Source organism: Penicillium verrucosum, assembly GCF_028828655.1.
Source record: "Penicillium verrucosum strain IBT 35672 chromosome Unknown utg000002l_segment0_segment0, whole genome shotgun sequence".
Classification (NCBI taxonomy): domain Eukaryota; kingdom Fungi; phylum Ascomycota; class Eurotiomycetes; order Eurotiales; family Aspergillaceae; genus Penicillium; species Penicillium verrucosum.
This window is the reverse complement of record NW_026643211.1, coordinates 1,629,563-1,645,052: the sequence shown is the minus strand read 5'-3', so window position 1 is coordinate 1,645,052 and position 15,490 is coordinate 1,629,563. Positions and strand designations below refer to the sequence as shown.

The 15,490-nt window shown below is 49.3% G+C and overlaps 7 protein-coding genes across 7 annotated transcripts; 4 read left to right on the top strand and 3 right to left on the bottom strand.

Moving 5' to 3' along the window:
- Nucleotides 1-494: 494 nt before the first annotated feature.
- N7516_006251 (putative eukaryotic translation initiation factor 3 subunit EifCl) lies at nt 495-2,065 on the top strand (the record flags this gene model as incomplete). Its single annotated transcript, XM_057218971.1, has 2 exons — nt 495-800; nt 944-2,065. The coding sequence occupies 2 exons, from the start codon at nt 495-497 to the stop codon at nt 2,063-2,065; spliced, it is 1,428 nt and encodes a 475-aa protein (XP_057073062.1).
- A 667-nt stretch (nt 2,066-2,732) lies between these two features.
- Nucleotides 2,733-5,196, bottom strand: N7516_006250 (putative AP-2 adaptor complex subunit beta; the record flags this gene model as incomplete). The annotated part of the gene is made up of 5 exons (XM_057218970.1): nt 2,733-3,840; nt 3,893-4,321; nt 4,375-4,739; nt 4,795-4,870; nt 4,952-5,196. 5 exons carry the CDS (start codon nt 5,194-5,196, stop codon nt 2,733-2,735), a joined length of 2,223 nt encoding a protein of 740 aa, XP_057073061.1.
- A 753-nt stretch (nt 5,197-5,949) lies between these two features.
- On the top strand, nt 5,950-6,628 carry N7516_006249 (ER membrane protein complex subunit 4; the record flags this gene model as incomplete). The annotated part of the gene is made up of 3 exons (XM_057218969.1): nt 5,950-6,087; nt 6,153-6,499; nt 6,553-6,628. The coding sequence occupies 3 exons, from the start codon at nt 5,950-5,952 to the stop codon at nt 6,626-6,628; spliced, it is 561 nt and encodes a 186-aa protein (XP_057073060.1).
- Nucleotides 6,629-6,873: 245 nt separating this feature from the next.
- On the bottom strand, nt 6,874-8,481 carry N7516_006248 (MFS transporter; the record flags this gene model as incomplete). Its single annotated transcript, XM_057218968.1, has 2 exons — nt 6,874-8,151; nt 8,215-8,481. 2 exons carry the CDS (start codon nt 8,479-8,481, stop codon nt 6,874-6,876), a joined length of 1,545 nt encoding a protein of 514 aa, XP_057073059.1.
- Nucleotides 8,482-8,839: 358 nt separating this feature from the next.
- On the bottom strand, nt 8,840-10,480 carry bna5-1 (kynureninase; the record flags this gene model as incomplete). Its single annotated transcript, XM_057218967.1, has 4 exons — nt 8,840-9,279; nt 9,328-9,808; nt 9,879-10,222; nt 10,291-10,480. 4 exons carry the CDS (start codon nt 10,478-10,480, stop codon nt 8,840-8,842), a joined length of 1,455 nt encoding a protein of 484 aa, XP_057073058.1.
- Nucleotides 10,481-10,808: 328 nt separating this feature from the next.
- Nucleotides 10,809-11,914, top strand: N7516_006246 (uncharacterized protein; the record flags this gene model as incomplete). The annotated part of the gene is made up of 2 exons (XM_057218966.1): nt 10,809-11,135; nt 11,549-11,914. 2 exons carry the CDS (start codon nt 10,809-10,811, stop codon nt 11,912-11,914), a joined length of 693 nt encoding a protein of 230 aa, XP_057073057.1.
- A 548-nt stretch (nt 11,915-12,462) lies between these two features.
- N7516_006245 (alpha/beta hydrolase) lies at nt 12,463-13,490 on the top strand (the record flags this gene model as incomplete). The annotated part of the gene is made up of 3 exons (XM_057218965.1): nt 12,463-12,688; nt 12,744-12,962; nt 13,018-13,490. 3 exons carry the CDS (start codon nt 12,463-12,465, stop codon nt 13,488-13,490), a joined length of 918 nt encoding a protein of 305 aa, XP_057073056.1.
- Between the last annotated feature and the right edge of the window lie 2,000 nt (nt 13,491-15,490).

The following is a 15,490-nucleotide window of genomic DNA, read 5'->3' as shown; positions in this document are numbered from 1 at the left end:
AGTATCACTTTTTATATCAAGTCCGTTCAGAATGTCTAGGCCCCCTTCGACTAGCATGTTGTACATTCAAGAAAATTTACTTACTACTTCATACTACTTATCAAATTTCTACTTACACGTGTAGGTACTTAAGTATGTAGGTGGTTGTGAAGCTATAGCAATGTTGAAATTATACTCGGTGTAGAAGTAGACAGTACAAGGATTTCTAGCCAAAACAGGTGATGCTTTCTGTACCAGGTACTTACACTGTACTGAGTGCACCATGCACAAACCTTAGATATTGGCATAGCTGAGTCATCTTCCATACTTTATGCGCAGATAAGATAAGCACAAACACCCAAGCGAAAACCCTCAAAATTCGACTTCTTTGGCAAATCGCACACGCCGACGCTATACCCCCCCTCTCCCCACCTCGCCCCTTCCGTTTTCTCACTGCCGTTTCATCTCGGCCTCTTGCTGCATTTTTATCTCTTTTCTTCCCCCTCCCACTCAACATGTCCTACGAAGACCGCGCCAATGCGCGCCCCAACTTGAACGATGAGTCCGATAATGAGGAGGAGGCTATGGCCAACGACTACCGCGAGCAGGTCAACTACGACGATGGAATGAGCGAGCTGGACCAGACTTTGTCCCACGGTGCATCGCAGACTCAGGACCTCCAGGCCCAGTTGGCCGCCGCCGCCACCCCGCTGGAATACCAGGCTACTCTCGAGACCAAATTCGCTAGCTACGACAACTACTGCAGTCTCTTCCACTATATCCTGAACTCCGATGGCCCCGTGGACTTGGAAGTTCCTAACGTAGGTATCCCCGTCTCCGCCGACCGATTGTTGAATGCCATGAATGAAAAGTAAAAGCTTGGCATTCAGAAAATCAACAGGTTGATTCATCCCTCAAAACGCAATACAGAAAACTAACGATGTTTTTTTTTCTCTACAATCAGTACTACTGGGCTTGGGAAGTTATTGATGAGTTCATCTACCAATTCGAATCCTTCTGCCGTTACCGCAACCGCGTTGCTCGCACTGGATCCAACGAGGAGGAGAGCCAGCTGCTCCGCGAGAACCCGAACACATGGGGCTGCTACTCAGTGCTGAACGTGCTCTACTCTCTCATTCAGCGCTCGCAGATCAGCGAGCAATTGAACGCCACCAAGCGCGGAGAGGACCCAATGGCTGTCGCCGGCGAGTACGGATCGCGCCCCTTGTACAAGATGCTCGGCTACTTCTCGATCATCGGACTGCTGCGCGTGCACTGTCTCCTCGGTGACTTCAGTCTTGCCCTGAAGATCCTCGACGACGTCGAGATGAACAAGAAGGCCATGTTCGCCCGCGTGATGGCCGCCCACTTCACCACCTACTACTACGTGGGCTTCTCCTATATGATGATGCGCCGCTACGGTGACGCCATCCGCATGTTCAGCCACATTCTCGTGTATGTGTCCCGGACAAAGAACTTCCAGAAGGGTGGCAACAACTACGAAGCCATCGCCAAGAAGAACGACCAGATGTACGCCCTGATCGCCATCTGTGTCGCTCTCCACCCCACCCGTCTGGATGACACCATCCACTCGGCCGTCCGTGAGAAGTACGGCGAGCAGTTCTACCGCATGCAGAAGGGTGGCCCCGAGGCTCTGCCTGTCTTCGAGGAGCTCTTCCGCTCTTCCTGCCCTAAGTTCATCAACCCCACCCCTCCCGACTTCGACAACCCAGCCTCCAACGTCGACCCCGTCGACCACCACACCGCCATCTTCATGGACGAGGTCAAGAACACCCTGTTCAACCCCACCATCCGCTCTTACCTCAAGCTCTACACCACCATGGACCTCAAGAAGCTTGCAGGTTTCCTCGAGGTGTCCCCCGAGCAGCTCCGCTCGTGGCTGCTCGTTAACAAGCAGCGCAGTCGCCAGATCCGCTGGGTCGACGGTGGTCTCCTGGATGGCGAGCCTGCTATCGCCAACGATCTCGACTACGCCCTTGAGAACGACCTGATCCACGTCAGTGAGACCAAGGCCGGCCGCCGTCTGGTCGACTGGTACCTGCGCAACCTCGCTCGCGTCTACTAGGCGAGGCCTGTGTTTCATAAGTGTGTCGAGAGAGTTGAAAAGAAAAAAAGCGAAGAGTGGTGGGAGTCTTCTGCTTAGAAGAGGAACGGACATGACTTGAGATGAATTTTCTTTCTTTTTCTCTGCCTACTTTGTTTTTTATTTTCCATATTATACTCATTGCTCTCATCCCCTTTCCCCCTTTCCCCTCCCCTTCATGTTTCATGTTTCTGTTTGTTTTCCTTTTTTTATTTTTCGAGTGTTCCCCCGTTCATAGATCATGGAAGTTCAAGGCTTCCTGGTCCGTTCAAAATCAAATCCAAGTTGGATTATTGCGATTTCTTTGGTGGGCGTCCGCTGTTTCATGTGTCACCCTGGTCTGCTGTTGCTGCTTCTTTGAAGGCAGATAGTTAACACAGCATGGAGAGTATTTGTGTCAGGTAGAAGAAAAACAGTTACTTGATGAAAGCATTTAAATCAACGAGAAATACTCTACATATTTCAAATTTTCCATGGAAGCAACATCTGGAGTTGCTCTAGGATAGGATTTTTGTCATTTTGGGAGTGGATGAAAGAAACCCTAGAAACTTGAATTTCTGAAATGAAAATATTTGGTAATTACTAGGCGCTGGCCGCATGAGAAACGCCTTCTATCTACATGTACAAGAACATCTCTCTCTAGACTGAATTATAACAATAATAGCTCTCCCGTTGCAGCTCCACCAGCCAGTTGTGGCTGATATCCCTGCTGCTGATTTTGAGTCACAACGTACTGTGTCTGAGGCGCACCTCCACCACCGGCACCATCAAGATCCATCGAGGCCATTTGTTGAGAGCCGATACCACTGAAGTAAGCATCTGCTGCATCTGCTGCCTCGTTCATGTTGCTGGGGCCTGTGGTTGCGGGGTTGACGCCCGGCGCGACAGGAAGAAGAGGAGGTGGCCCATTGTACATTGGCGTGACGGGATCACCTGTAGTGATGATTGTGGCTAGACCGCTATTACTGGTTGAGGCGGCGGCCATGTTTGCTGAGGGAGGGTTGTATTCGAGCATGTTACCTGTTCCGTCATCGATTTGGGAACGTTGCAAGGCTGGACTGGGTAGGAGACGCCGAGGACGGGCAGCACGGAAGACTTGGTGGATGGGCTTGAGGTAGACGGTGGCTAGAGTTCCGACGTTCAGACACAGTTCCTCCAGAGTGCGTGGGTCTAGCTTTTCACTCTCGGCTGTGATTGGGGGCTTTTGGCCCATCACAACCTGCTTGGCGGTTGCTGGGTCCGTTGACAGCAAGCGCCAGTACATGTAACCACGGTCACGAAGATCAGGGTCGTCTGTTTCTTCAGTGCACCATTTCAGTACTTGTGGTACGAGCTTCTGGCCCTTAGTGGGGCGTTGGATGAAAAGTTTGACGGTAGCCGTGAGCAGGGCCAGCTGCACCTCGACCGTTTCGTCGTGGAATGTGGATAAGTAATCTTGAAGGAGACCATCTGAGTTATCGATGCGGTCTGCATACTGGCCAATGATCCAAATGACGGCTGCCTTGGCCTCAGGTTCATCCAGATCGTCGATGTTTCGGATAACATGACTGATTATACTTTCATACTGGTTGGGGTATTTGCGGAAGATGTTGCGAATCACCACTGTTGCCTCTTGGACAATGTATGGGATCTTGGCATCGACCAGCTCCAAGAGCGTCTCGATACACTGCTTTGCGGCAGATTCAATCTTGATTGCCAATTTGCCAATGGCCCGGACGGCCTTGCGCACAAAGTGAACGTCAATTTCAGTGGCATATCTGCGAAGGAGGTCAGTTTGCGCTTAATACGATCAATCTGAGAAGTTCTTACTCTCGGAGCTCCGCCAATACGATCGGGATGTTCTCTTTTGTGGTTAGCATGAACATCAATTCCAGCTTGGTGACTTTGACGTAAATTGGGTCGTTGTAATTGCAGAAGAACACTCGGATGTCATTCCGCAAGACCTCCGGTCTCTTCTGAAGAATTAAGATAGCATTGCGCAGTGCCAGATATTGGACCTCGGGGGGCTTGGAAAGCAATGTGACGAGGGGTGGAGATAACTTCTTGCATAAAGAGGTGATGTGCTTTTCACTCGGAATGTAGTTCATCAGATAAAGGATGACACGGCATGAGGTTAGGACGACGGCGGAGTTTGAATGTGACAGTCGCGGGGCAACTCGCTCTGCCAGTAGAAGCGCCTCCGCAGAGTCCTGGGGCACATATGCCATTAATGCCTCAAGGATGTAGGTTTGACCCCACCTGTTTAAACTGTTAACACAAAAGTCCTCAGATATGGAACGGAAGATTCTTACTCAGAGCAGTCCGCCAGAATCGAAACCAATTTCGAGGCACTAACATAGTCGATAGTGAGTGAGATCGATTCACTGCGGCCCCAAATATCCACCAATGAAGCTAAGACGCTAGAAACAACAGTCGGGTTCTCATCCTTCAACATGCGGTTGAGCCTGTCGATCAGATCTGAGTTCTCAACCATCTTTTTATCGTGCTCATAGAGCTTTGCAACGCAGAAGGCTGCCGTCTTGCGGACATATGGATCATTGTCTTGCATCAGGCGCTTGACAGGTTGGAATGTCGATTCGACAAATTCGCGAACATGCACATATGAGATGGTTCGCAATGCAAGCGCGCGCACAAGTGGGTTGTTATCTCCCATATCCTATAAAGCAAAATCAGCGCAACTCGGACCTTCTTTCGTAACAGCGGGGCCATACATCAACCAATATAGGCAGCGCCTTCAATGCGACCTCTGGTTTCATTCTCGAGTAGTTGACCAGGAATAAGAAGCACCTATACAACGTATTAGCAAGCGAGCTCTACTCCACATGGCACGCCATAATCATCATAACTGAGTAGAGGGTTTGGACATACATCTTCTTGATCTCCAGGCTCGGCAGATTCATACAACCAATAACATCCGGAAACAGTGCAACCATGTCGTTGTTGCTCATGGTCATATTAGCGACGATCTTCTTGAGTGCAATCTTTTTGGCGGAATAGTTCTTGTCTTTCTTGCCGCCGCTATTGAGCTCTTGTCGTAGCTCGGCAACCTTGCCCTGTGTATTTCGCAAACGTGAGCCATAGAACGAAGGGTAAGGAGCAATACCGATGAACATGAGGGCAGGTATTATGTGGTTTTTTGGAGGTGATGTAGGAGTAAAGCAAATGGCTGATGCTGAATGCAAGGGAACCAAGCAAGATGCACGAAGGCACGAGTACAGAGCTCATCAAAGCGAGGGGAAGTGAATGCATGGAAGTAGAATGCGGGGAAGAGGGGAGAACAGCGATGATGCGATGTGGAAAAGATCATGCAATCAGAGAACAGGCTGGGCAAGCTAACGTACCCTGGCGAATAACTTCGCATCTCCTCCAGAACTCATGGCTGCGGTATGGACGAATAGCGATTAGGCACCGCTAGGCGCGATTTCTTGGAATGCGAACTTCGGCAAGCTTTCGTATCTGACGGCCGTGCGATCAATTACAGGCGAGATTGGTTCCAGGATCGTCAATGACAAGATGAAAGTAAAGGTAAAGCGCGAAATTGAGTCCAAAGGGTCCGGGCTGTCGGGGAGTTTTGAGGAAAAGGGTGAGACCAAGGACGTGTTCACTTGTGGCGCATTCGGGATACTCGGAAACAAATTGAATTAGCGATTGGGCATCGTCGTTTTCTCAGACAATAAAGAATTAGAGGATTAACGTAGGAAATAAAAAGAGAGAGAGGGAGGGAGAAGAGAGAACGGAGAATTGAAGGCGGCGAGTAGCCACTGCGGAGGGAACCTCCCTACCCCCCAAGCAACTTTCCTTCTTCCCCAGTCATTCGATTCTTCTAAGATCATCTCCCCCCACACCACGTTTATCATCTCTTAATTATGTCGGAAGCTCGTCTACCACCCCCTCCTCCTCCGCAATGGGTTGTTTCGTTAAACTCCCCTATGCCACGCCCCTCAAAGGCCGCATCTAGCATCCCGGACCCGCCAGGCTTCTCGAGCAGTCGGGGAGGCAAGCAGGTGAGTTCCACCACAAATCGCAATCCTATGGATGGGGATATACTAATATAAACTGTACTTTCCAGCGCCAGCAACAGCAGCAACAATCTACCACGAAGAAACCCGACGAGACCGACGCGCTCAAGATGAAGAAAGCGTGGGAGATCGCCATCGCCCCATCTAAGCAGATCCCAATGAATGCCATTATGATGTACATGTCCGGCAACAGTCTTCAGATTTTTAGCATTATGATGGTCCTTATGTTGTTTAAGGGTCCCATCCAGGGTCTGATAGGCACCAATGCGGCATTCGCCAAGTACGAAACCCCATCGACACATTCGCGTCTGCTTGGAGTGAAGGTCGTCTATATGTTGATGCAGCTGGTATTACTTGGTCTTGGTATCTGGAAGGTTAATGCGATGGGTCTATTGCCGTGAGTCTTGCTCTCCAGCTTTGACAACCCTTATTTTGCTAACATATATCCAGAACTACGAGATCGGATTGGCTAGCATGGGAGTCGGAACGGCAGCCTTTGGAGCGGGCTTATTTTGCTTTTAGGTGATGCGATACGCTGGGAGTACGGGTTAAATGTTGGAAAGAGACTGGAAATGCGTCCGTGGACGTTAATGCGATTTGGAACAACAGCTTATCATGGCAGTGATCATGTTGCTAATTTGTCTTCTTGTATTATTGATGGAAGAGTTCTATAACCATGCATTTCTTGTGCGCAAGTCTCTAAAAGGGCATCGACAGGAAAAACGTAGTTCATGATGGTCATCGGGCGGAGGAATTACTCCTTGGTCATTTCTAACTCCTTGGAGCATTCCCGCCCCCAGTCTTCTCAGCTTCCTCTTTCAGGCGACGCTCTTCACGCCAATCCGACCCCTTTCGAATGACGATCAAAAGCAGCGGCGTCGTGGCCAGCATCACTAACGCGATGAATGTGAAACACCAGCCCCGGCCCATGGCAGAAAGCATAGGATCGATGAGTGCGGTCGCGCCAGCCCCCAGCAAGCAACGCACAAAATTATTGGCAGCGGTGGATTTGGCCGCTTGTGTTGGATATAGGTCTACCAGGAGTGTGCTGATGGTATTGAATGCCCCAGTTAATGTCAATCCCATGAGGAATAGAATACAGGTCGGCGCAGCAAGATGAATTCCATAGTCCAAGAACCAACCAAACGCAAGGATAGAGAGGCTTCCTAACGCGAGAAGAGGAAATGCGAGCTGAAGGCGAGCTTTTTCGATAGGGAAGTTCCGCAGGTCAGTTTCGCGGTTCTTGGTTAATGGGAAGTTAAGTTGCTTTGCGAGTCGGCGGTAATTGAAGTCCAACAATTTGCCATTGATAACGGAAGCGATGGTCGCGCCGAGCCCAAATGGAATATAGCAGAGACCTACCTGGAGGTCGTCTAGCCCGTAGAGCTCATTGAAGATAGAAGGAATGCTTGCGCTCACGTCGTAGAATCCAGCAAAAAGAATAGCATTGCAGAAGAGAATGAGACTGATATCCTTCTGGAATACAATGGCAAGCGTCTGGAAAGGATTAGGAAACTTGAGTTTCTGCTTCGATGCAATTGCCGTAGATACGACACCTTCCTCGCGGGCCTTTCGGGACTTCAGGTAGCTGATCAGTGACATATTCCATTTCTGAGGAGGCAATGAGCCATCACCAACAACACCACGAGCAGTTTCCGGGAAGAAAACCAGAAACGGAACCATGAAAGCCGCTGCAAAGATGGTCAGAAACCAGAAGATCGCTCGCCAGCCCATGTATTGAGACAATAGACCTCCAACTACTGGTCCGACTGAAGGGCCCATGAGAGATCCTGCCGTGACGAACCCCATGTAGGAACCTCGTTGTGATGCAGTGGCTACATCGGCGACCACCCCCGATGAGAGGGCAATGGTGGTACTACTTCCTGCACTTTGCAAGCACCGGAGAACGAAAAGAGCTGCATAGTTGTTTTGTAGGGCAAGTCCAATATTGGCTGCGATATAGATGGTAAAGCACACGATATATGCTGGTCGTCGGCCAGCTTTATCCGCAAAATCACCAATGAACATGGGCGACAACCCTTGGAAAATCTGCATTCTCGTTAGTCAAACTATAAAATGAAATGTCCTAGGTATACACATAGGAAACCTTACCATATAACTCGTCAAAGTCAAATTGATCAACGAATTTGATACATGCAGGTCTTTCGCCAAGGTATTCAATGCGGGGAAGTAGATTTGTGAAGAAACAGGCGAGAAGAACCCAGCCCACGAGGCCATGAAGACAATATACCTGCGCTGACTGACTGTGAAGACCGAGTAGTCGACATCGGCAAGATCTCCGCTTCTCGTTCCTACGTTCACATCTTGACCGGATTCTGGGTGCGAAACAGATGGTTGTTTTATTTCCTTCTCTGCCATCTAGGCTGTCAAGTCTTGAAACCAAGACATGTGAGTCAAAAGGCCATGGAGACGCAGAGAAACAGTTGGGACCCCAATTTCTTTTTTCTTTTCTCGCTAGCACGTAAGCGGGAAAGATCCATATCGCCCGCCATTTGTGGAGATAACGGTCATCGAAGGCGTGCCGAGAAGCCGAAGATTCTATACGGTTAGCCACTACTTTTGACCAGAGGCTATATCTTGTAGATAGAACTGCTTAGCCCTAGAGTGGTGTGGTGGTGGAGGATTCAAAATAAAGATTTAACAAAATTGACTTCCTACAGATGGATCTAAATATATGCAGTTGAAAAAAATAAGATAGTACACAACAGAACAACAGTCAACGCGCCTTGGCTGCCTCTTTGCATGCCTGCAAAAAGATTTGACAGAACTCCCATACTTCTGTGTAAGTGTTATACAAGGGTGCAGGGGCGACGCGAACCACATCTGGTTTTCTCTCGTCAATAACAACCCCCTTCTCCTCCAGACGATGCAGAACATGATCTAACAAGCCGGGCTGGAGACGAAGACTGAGCTGAGCACCTCGCTCGGCTAGGTTTGATGGCGTGATCAGGGTGAATAGTTTATCCTCCGGGGCCGCATCTAGAGGATACTTCATCAGAAGATGTTCTAAGTATCCCGTGATGTTGAGGGATTTCTGTCGAATTTCCTTCATTGTCGCCCGGTTGAAGATTTCGAGAGATGCGACGACCGCATTGATGTCTAGAACAGAAGGGTTCGACAGCTGGAATCCAGCAGCACCAGGTTGCGGCAAAAATTCTATATTCGTTAGCCTCGCTCATAAATATATTGGAGCCAGATACTCACTGTTTTCCATGTTGAAGCGCGTTTTGATATCCCCACCCCACCAACCTGAAAGTCGAGGTCGGAATGTCTCGTCACTTTCGGATTGCTTCTCATCCACAGAGCCGTGGCGTTCGTGAACAAAGAGTCCTGCTATTCCGCCCGGTCCGCTGTTGAGGTACTTGTAATTGCACCAGGCTGCAAAATCCACATTCCAATCGTGCAGTTGCAAGTCCACATTGCCGGCGGCATGAGCGCAGTCCCAGCCGATCAAGATGTCTTTAGAGTGGGCGTGAGCCGTGATCCGCTCAATATCGAAGTATTGCCCTGTGTAGAACTGAATGGCCGAGAGGAGGACGAGTGCGGTACTGGAAGCGTTGTCATCAATCACTTTGATGATTTGGTCTGTGCTTAGAGTAGGCTGATCTAGATCCTGGGGTTCGATCAAGACCATGCCGTCCTTCGGATTGAAGTTATGATGGCGGAGTTGAGATTCCACCGCATACTACATTGCACTCGTGTTAGTACACAGCAACAAAACACACAATTGGACGGCACAACTGAGAGAGACATACATGGTCACTGGGAAAAGCCTTGCCCTCCAGTATAATCTTATACTTTTCTTTGGTCGGGCGATAGAAGCTTGCCATTAGCAGGTGCAGATTGGCAGTCAAGGTGCCCATAACTGCCACTTCACTTTGAGAGGCACCGACAATTGAAGCCATAAGCTTGGAGGCTGCGCTGTCGACGTCGACAAAAGGAGGCAACAATTGATCGTCATGCGGCACAAAGTGGCCGGTCACGCCTTTCGTTGCCCAAGTTCGCAGGTACTGCTCGATATATTTCTGCGTGCTACAAGGTTGAACCCCAAGTGAATTACCACAGAAGTAGATGCATTTTTCATCAGATGCCTCATGTTCTAATGAAAAGGAAGAAAGCCAAAGATTAGAACGGACATGTGGACAAATAAGAGATCCTCATACGCACTTTCGTCTACTGCTAGGGTCTTCCGCTTGAGATCCTTCTTGGATGGGATAATAAACTCGTCTCGGAAACTTCGAAGCGGATCTTGAGCATCAAGAGCTTCGGCATACTCTTTCTTGTAAGCTCTGATATCATCTGTATAGGGAAGCGGGGTGCCGCTTTTGATGTCCCGAACATGCTGCCGGGAGCCCATGATGGTAGGTATAGATTCAGATAGCTCCTAGGATGTGGGTGTATTCCTCGCAAAGCTGAGAGCTCTAGCAGATTGGAGCTTTAGCAGAGAGTCATACAGCGTTGGAAGGCTGATAACATATATCTGCAGTCCCCCACCATCCGCCGATCCCTTCCTGATAGGGATATTATTCTGCCAATGACCTCCGACTTTATCTGACCAATGGCGTCACTTATAAACTGACTAACCCGATGTAATCGCCCGGGCGGAATGGAATGATTTGATATCAAGTGTTCTTCATCTCTTTGCTTTCTCTTCTTGAAATATTTCATTCATTCACACATAAACCATGTCACGCCCTATATTCTCATCCACAGCCATCCGGCGGTTATCCCAACCACAGAAGTGCCGACTCTTCTCAACTTCCCGACCGGCCTTGCGCCTCTCCGCATTCCCCGGCGGCGAAGTCGTTCCTCGCCGGTCAAGCACTGTCGCAAGTAGTGCAGCTCCTTTCAAGAGCCCAGCCTCTCAATCCTCAACCCCTCGCTATATCCGCCAGCAGAATGCGTGTTTTTCCTCCTCGTCCTTCCGCCCTGCCACCAAGGTGACGCAAAACCCGAGAATCGGAGATGATGGACAATCCCTCATGATTGGTATCTCACCACGGGCCGTCGAGGTGAGTTGATAATGAATTTCTTTGCATTTGGTTTGCTTGCTTTAGCTTCGTTCTTCTCTCTGGCTTGTGCTGGGACGGGTGGGAAGATGTATCGGCTGTATGCTCAAGTGCCCGGGGGTCTGTATCGGTGTCGGCTTGCTTTCAGCCGACATGGGACGACCGCATGGCCGCGCCTTGGGTCCTTCAGATGCTCTTTCAAACACATGCGACCATAGGGTGTGGAAAACAGGGCTTCCCGTCCGCTCAGCCGTACTTAAGCCACACGCCGGTGAGTTAGTAGTTGGGTGGGTGACCACCAGCGAATCCTCACTGTTGCATGTTTTTTTTTTCTCTTCATCTTACTTCCCCTTCCTTTTGAGAAGCTTTGTTTATGTTTTTGTCGATTTGTGAATCATGAAGCTAACCCAGCGCAGCGTCTTCGCGATATCACAAACCCAACCTCCTCTCCCTCCGCTACCAAGGAAGAGAATCCATACCACCATCTTCGCATCACAGTTACCAGCGGCGGATGCCATGGTTTCCAATATATGATGTCCCTAGAAGGGTCTTCTAAAATTGACCCTGAAGAGGATACCGTGTTCGAAGGAGAAGCAGATGAAGCTGCAACAGAGTCAGCTGGCGAGGCTAAGGTCGTTATGGATGAGCCCTCGCTCGAGCTGCTGCACGGTAGCACTGTGGACTATACCACCGAGTTGATCGGGAGTCAGTTCAGTATTGTGGATAACCCCCGCGCAACAAGTAACTGCGGTTGCGGGACAAGTTTCGATGTCAGTGATTGAGCAATTTGTCCCTTGGAGGGATTGGAGAGATGATATTTCGTGTTTTCTTCCTTTTCTTCTATTATTTTATGTACATCATACTGCATTCTGCACACCGGAAAGATAGATAATTACATGCCATACCCCTCTTCTCTTACATTGGTCAGACTATCAACATCGTCGATTTATATAAGATCGCCTTAAGCTAGAAGCGGTGTGGATGTAAGGTATGTAGGCCGCAAGGCACGGATACTTTTTTACCTCACGCTGTTCTTCTCCCTACAACATACAAACGTCTCCTTCTCAGGGTCTTTGCACTTCTCGCAGAATTCAGTTAATATGGTCAAATTTAGTACCTTGACTTCTCTCACACATTTGACACAAGTCGCTTTTGTAGGAGGCAATGTGCATACTCATAGTTCCCAGCTTAGGGACATTGTTCCTAAGCGTGAAGCTCTCTACGTTGGTGGACGATACACGAACATCACAGCAAGTCTTGATTCCAACTAGCTCTATGCCTATCTAAGATTGCAAAACAGGACAATGCAACCAATGCTACATCACTGGCTATGATAGGGCAAATTTACGTAGAGAAGCTTTCCCCGAAGCCAGCCCCGGCAAACCCACCACTTCCTATTATCTTCATTGCAGGAATGGCCCAGACCGGCACCAATTTCCTTGATACTCCAGACGGACGGCCAGGATGGGCATCTTATTTTATTTCCAAAGGCCACACAGTCTACCTCTCAGACCAGCCGGAACGCGGCCGCTCCTTCTGGTTTTCCGGACAGGGAAGTATGGGGTCCATTGGCCCCCCCCAATTCTGTCTCCGATATTTTTACCGACGGAGCAAACAACGGCAACCAATGGCCACAGGCGAAGCTTCACACACAATGGCCTGGCACCGGTCGCATTGGCGACTCAACTTTCGACACTTTCTATAGAAGCCAGGTGCAGTTCCAGACCGACAACTTGATAAGCGAAGAACAAAATGCGCAGGCATATTCAGCTCTAGTCGACCTCGTAGGCGACTGCTATATCATCAGTCATTCGCAGGCGGGTGCATACAGTCAGTATCTTCAGCCAAACACTATGACTTGCTCAAGTGGTTAACGATTGAGTAGGCTGGAGGGTTGGAGACATGCGTCCAGACCAAGTAAAGGGTATTGTCCAGCTCGAGCCGTCTGGTCCACCGTTCACGTTCCGCCCACCGTTTGGAAATGACCCGGCTTTCGCTTTCGGTCTCACTGACCTCGAAATCGGATACGAACCGTCTGCAGGCGAGAATGCCGAAAATATTGACACAACGATCGAGCCAGCAATCGACGCTGATCATGAAGAGTGTATTATGCAGAAGTCCCCAGCGAAGCAATTGACGAACCTGGCCAAAATCCCAGAGCTTGTTGTTACTGGCGAAGCATCGTTCCATGCGCCATACGATTACTGCACCGTCAAGTATCTGAAGCAAGTTGGTGTAGACGTTGAGTACGCGGATCTAGGTAAAGAGGGCATTCATGGCAACGGGCATATGTTCTTCATGGAGAAGAATAACCTTGAGATCGCAAACCTGGTGTATAAGTGGCTGAAAAAGCACTAGTCTACGCATAATAAAGTCAATATCCTCACTGTATTGTCAATTTGTCCCATAGTTGAAGATCCCAAGATGGCATCCCATCACTATTCCTTGGTTCAGTTACCAACTGGCCGACTGGCCAGTCGGCTTCATCGTCTGGATCAAACCTCAATGCCACCTGTACTCCATACCATAGGCGGTCGTCAACTGGCGACGGCGGGTTCGTGAAGAAAGCCCCGATGCGCCAGAGACCCTGGAGGGTCTTATGACCCCCTGCCAAACACGGTGACGCCCTTGGTCACGTCCGTGTAAGCCATATCCCTTGCCTATGTTGTTGTCGTTCCAGCAGCACCGGTATGTCGTCGTCTCTATAGGGATATATGGCTTACACGGACGTGACTAAGGGTAGTCACCGTGTTTGGCAGGGGGTCATAAGACCCTCCAGCATCGGGGCTTTCTTCACGAACCCACCGTCGCCAGTTGATGACTGCCTATGGTATGGAATACAGGTGGCATTGAGGTTTGAGGTCCTCTTTCCGACTGTCGATGTCCACTTGGGCCTCGTCTGCTAGTTAGGTACCGGAATTCGGAAAGGAATGGTCCGAACTTACCTCCCTTCCTCATGACCAATAGGTGGTAGCTTCGCTTCGCGTTCACCAGTCGGTTCGGATCGCCGTAAATGCTATCCAGGTGCTCGAAGATTTCATTCGTGTTATAGTATCGGTTGGTCGCGCCGATCTTTTGTCTTCAGAATGTGCTTCATAGCTTCACCGCTACAACGGCTCACCACGTAAGAGCGTTCGACGGGTAGGGATCCGCGTTTGCCTGGAGCTTGTTCCGTATCAACATCTACGGTGTTGGTACTTGTCAATCTGGAATCTTATTGAGTGAGAGAGAAGGATAGGATAGGCCGGGTGACTAGCTAGATATATATATCCCCTTCCTCCGTTTGCAGAAGGGAGTATGCATTCAATCAGGCCTGATTAGGCAACTCCTGGATTCACCCGTTTGCTATCCCCAACTCGACCAGGGGCAGTCCCGACGGGTAAGGCTGCTGGTGCGCATGCGAGACCCGGACAGTTTCACATACATGGGTACTGCTAGGAGGGATATGACTAAAGATGATGTGAAAGGGTTGGGTACCAAGGTTGAAAAGTTGGACGATCAGTTCCAGTAGATTGTTTCCAAGTGCCGGGCTACGTAGTGACATTCATGTATATTAGAATATTAGAACAATGTCAAGCCCTGGAGAGTTAGGGCTTGATGATGTCAGCACATTCGACCCGACGAGGTAGATGTATAATTTGGGAAAGAACCTTTGTTGTCTTGAAGAAGGAGCCATTGATGCCCGCCCCAGCGTAAGTCAGATTATCCCAACTATCATGAAATATTAATCATGAGATATTCCTGACAATTGTCTCGTATGAGCTCGAGTACATCGAGTGCTTCAAAGGCCAACTTTTAGAAATTTCAGCTGTGATTGTCTGCAAAGTAACTATTCACTACCTAGTTACATGCCACTAGCCAACAGCTAGTCCGAATAAGCAAAGCAAATGGTGGGAAACATGATTCTGACAACGACGAAGGATGTTAGTGGACGTCCGGATTATAGCCATAGCACTGACTGAGACAGTTCATTCAATCTCAATCACGGGAACATTTCAAATGAAGAAGACTCCGCGGAAAAGTAATGTAGTCGGAAGAGGCGGTGACACCAAGCCTTCTTGAAATCTAGGAGGGATCGCCCCCGTGGCAGAGTGCTGGTCGTTCCGAAATGAATACAAACGGAAGAAGAGTGACGGAAGAAGAGTGACCGCAGTTACTCGAAACGCAATGTAGTGAACTGTGCTTCCCGTGGGGGCAGGGGGCGGCGATGTCTTCCTTAACCTCCCAGATGCCCAGAAGAATAAGGGAATTGGATGCCGTGATACACGGGCAGAGTAAAAAGCTTGAACAGTGGATATCATTGACATGTGTATCAAAACTTCTGATAACGCTAAAAAAAAAAAGAACAAGGAACCATG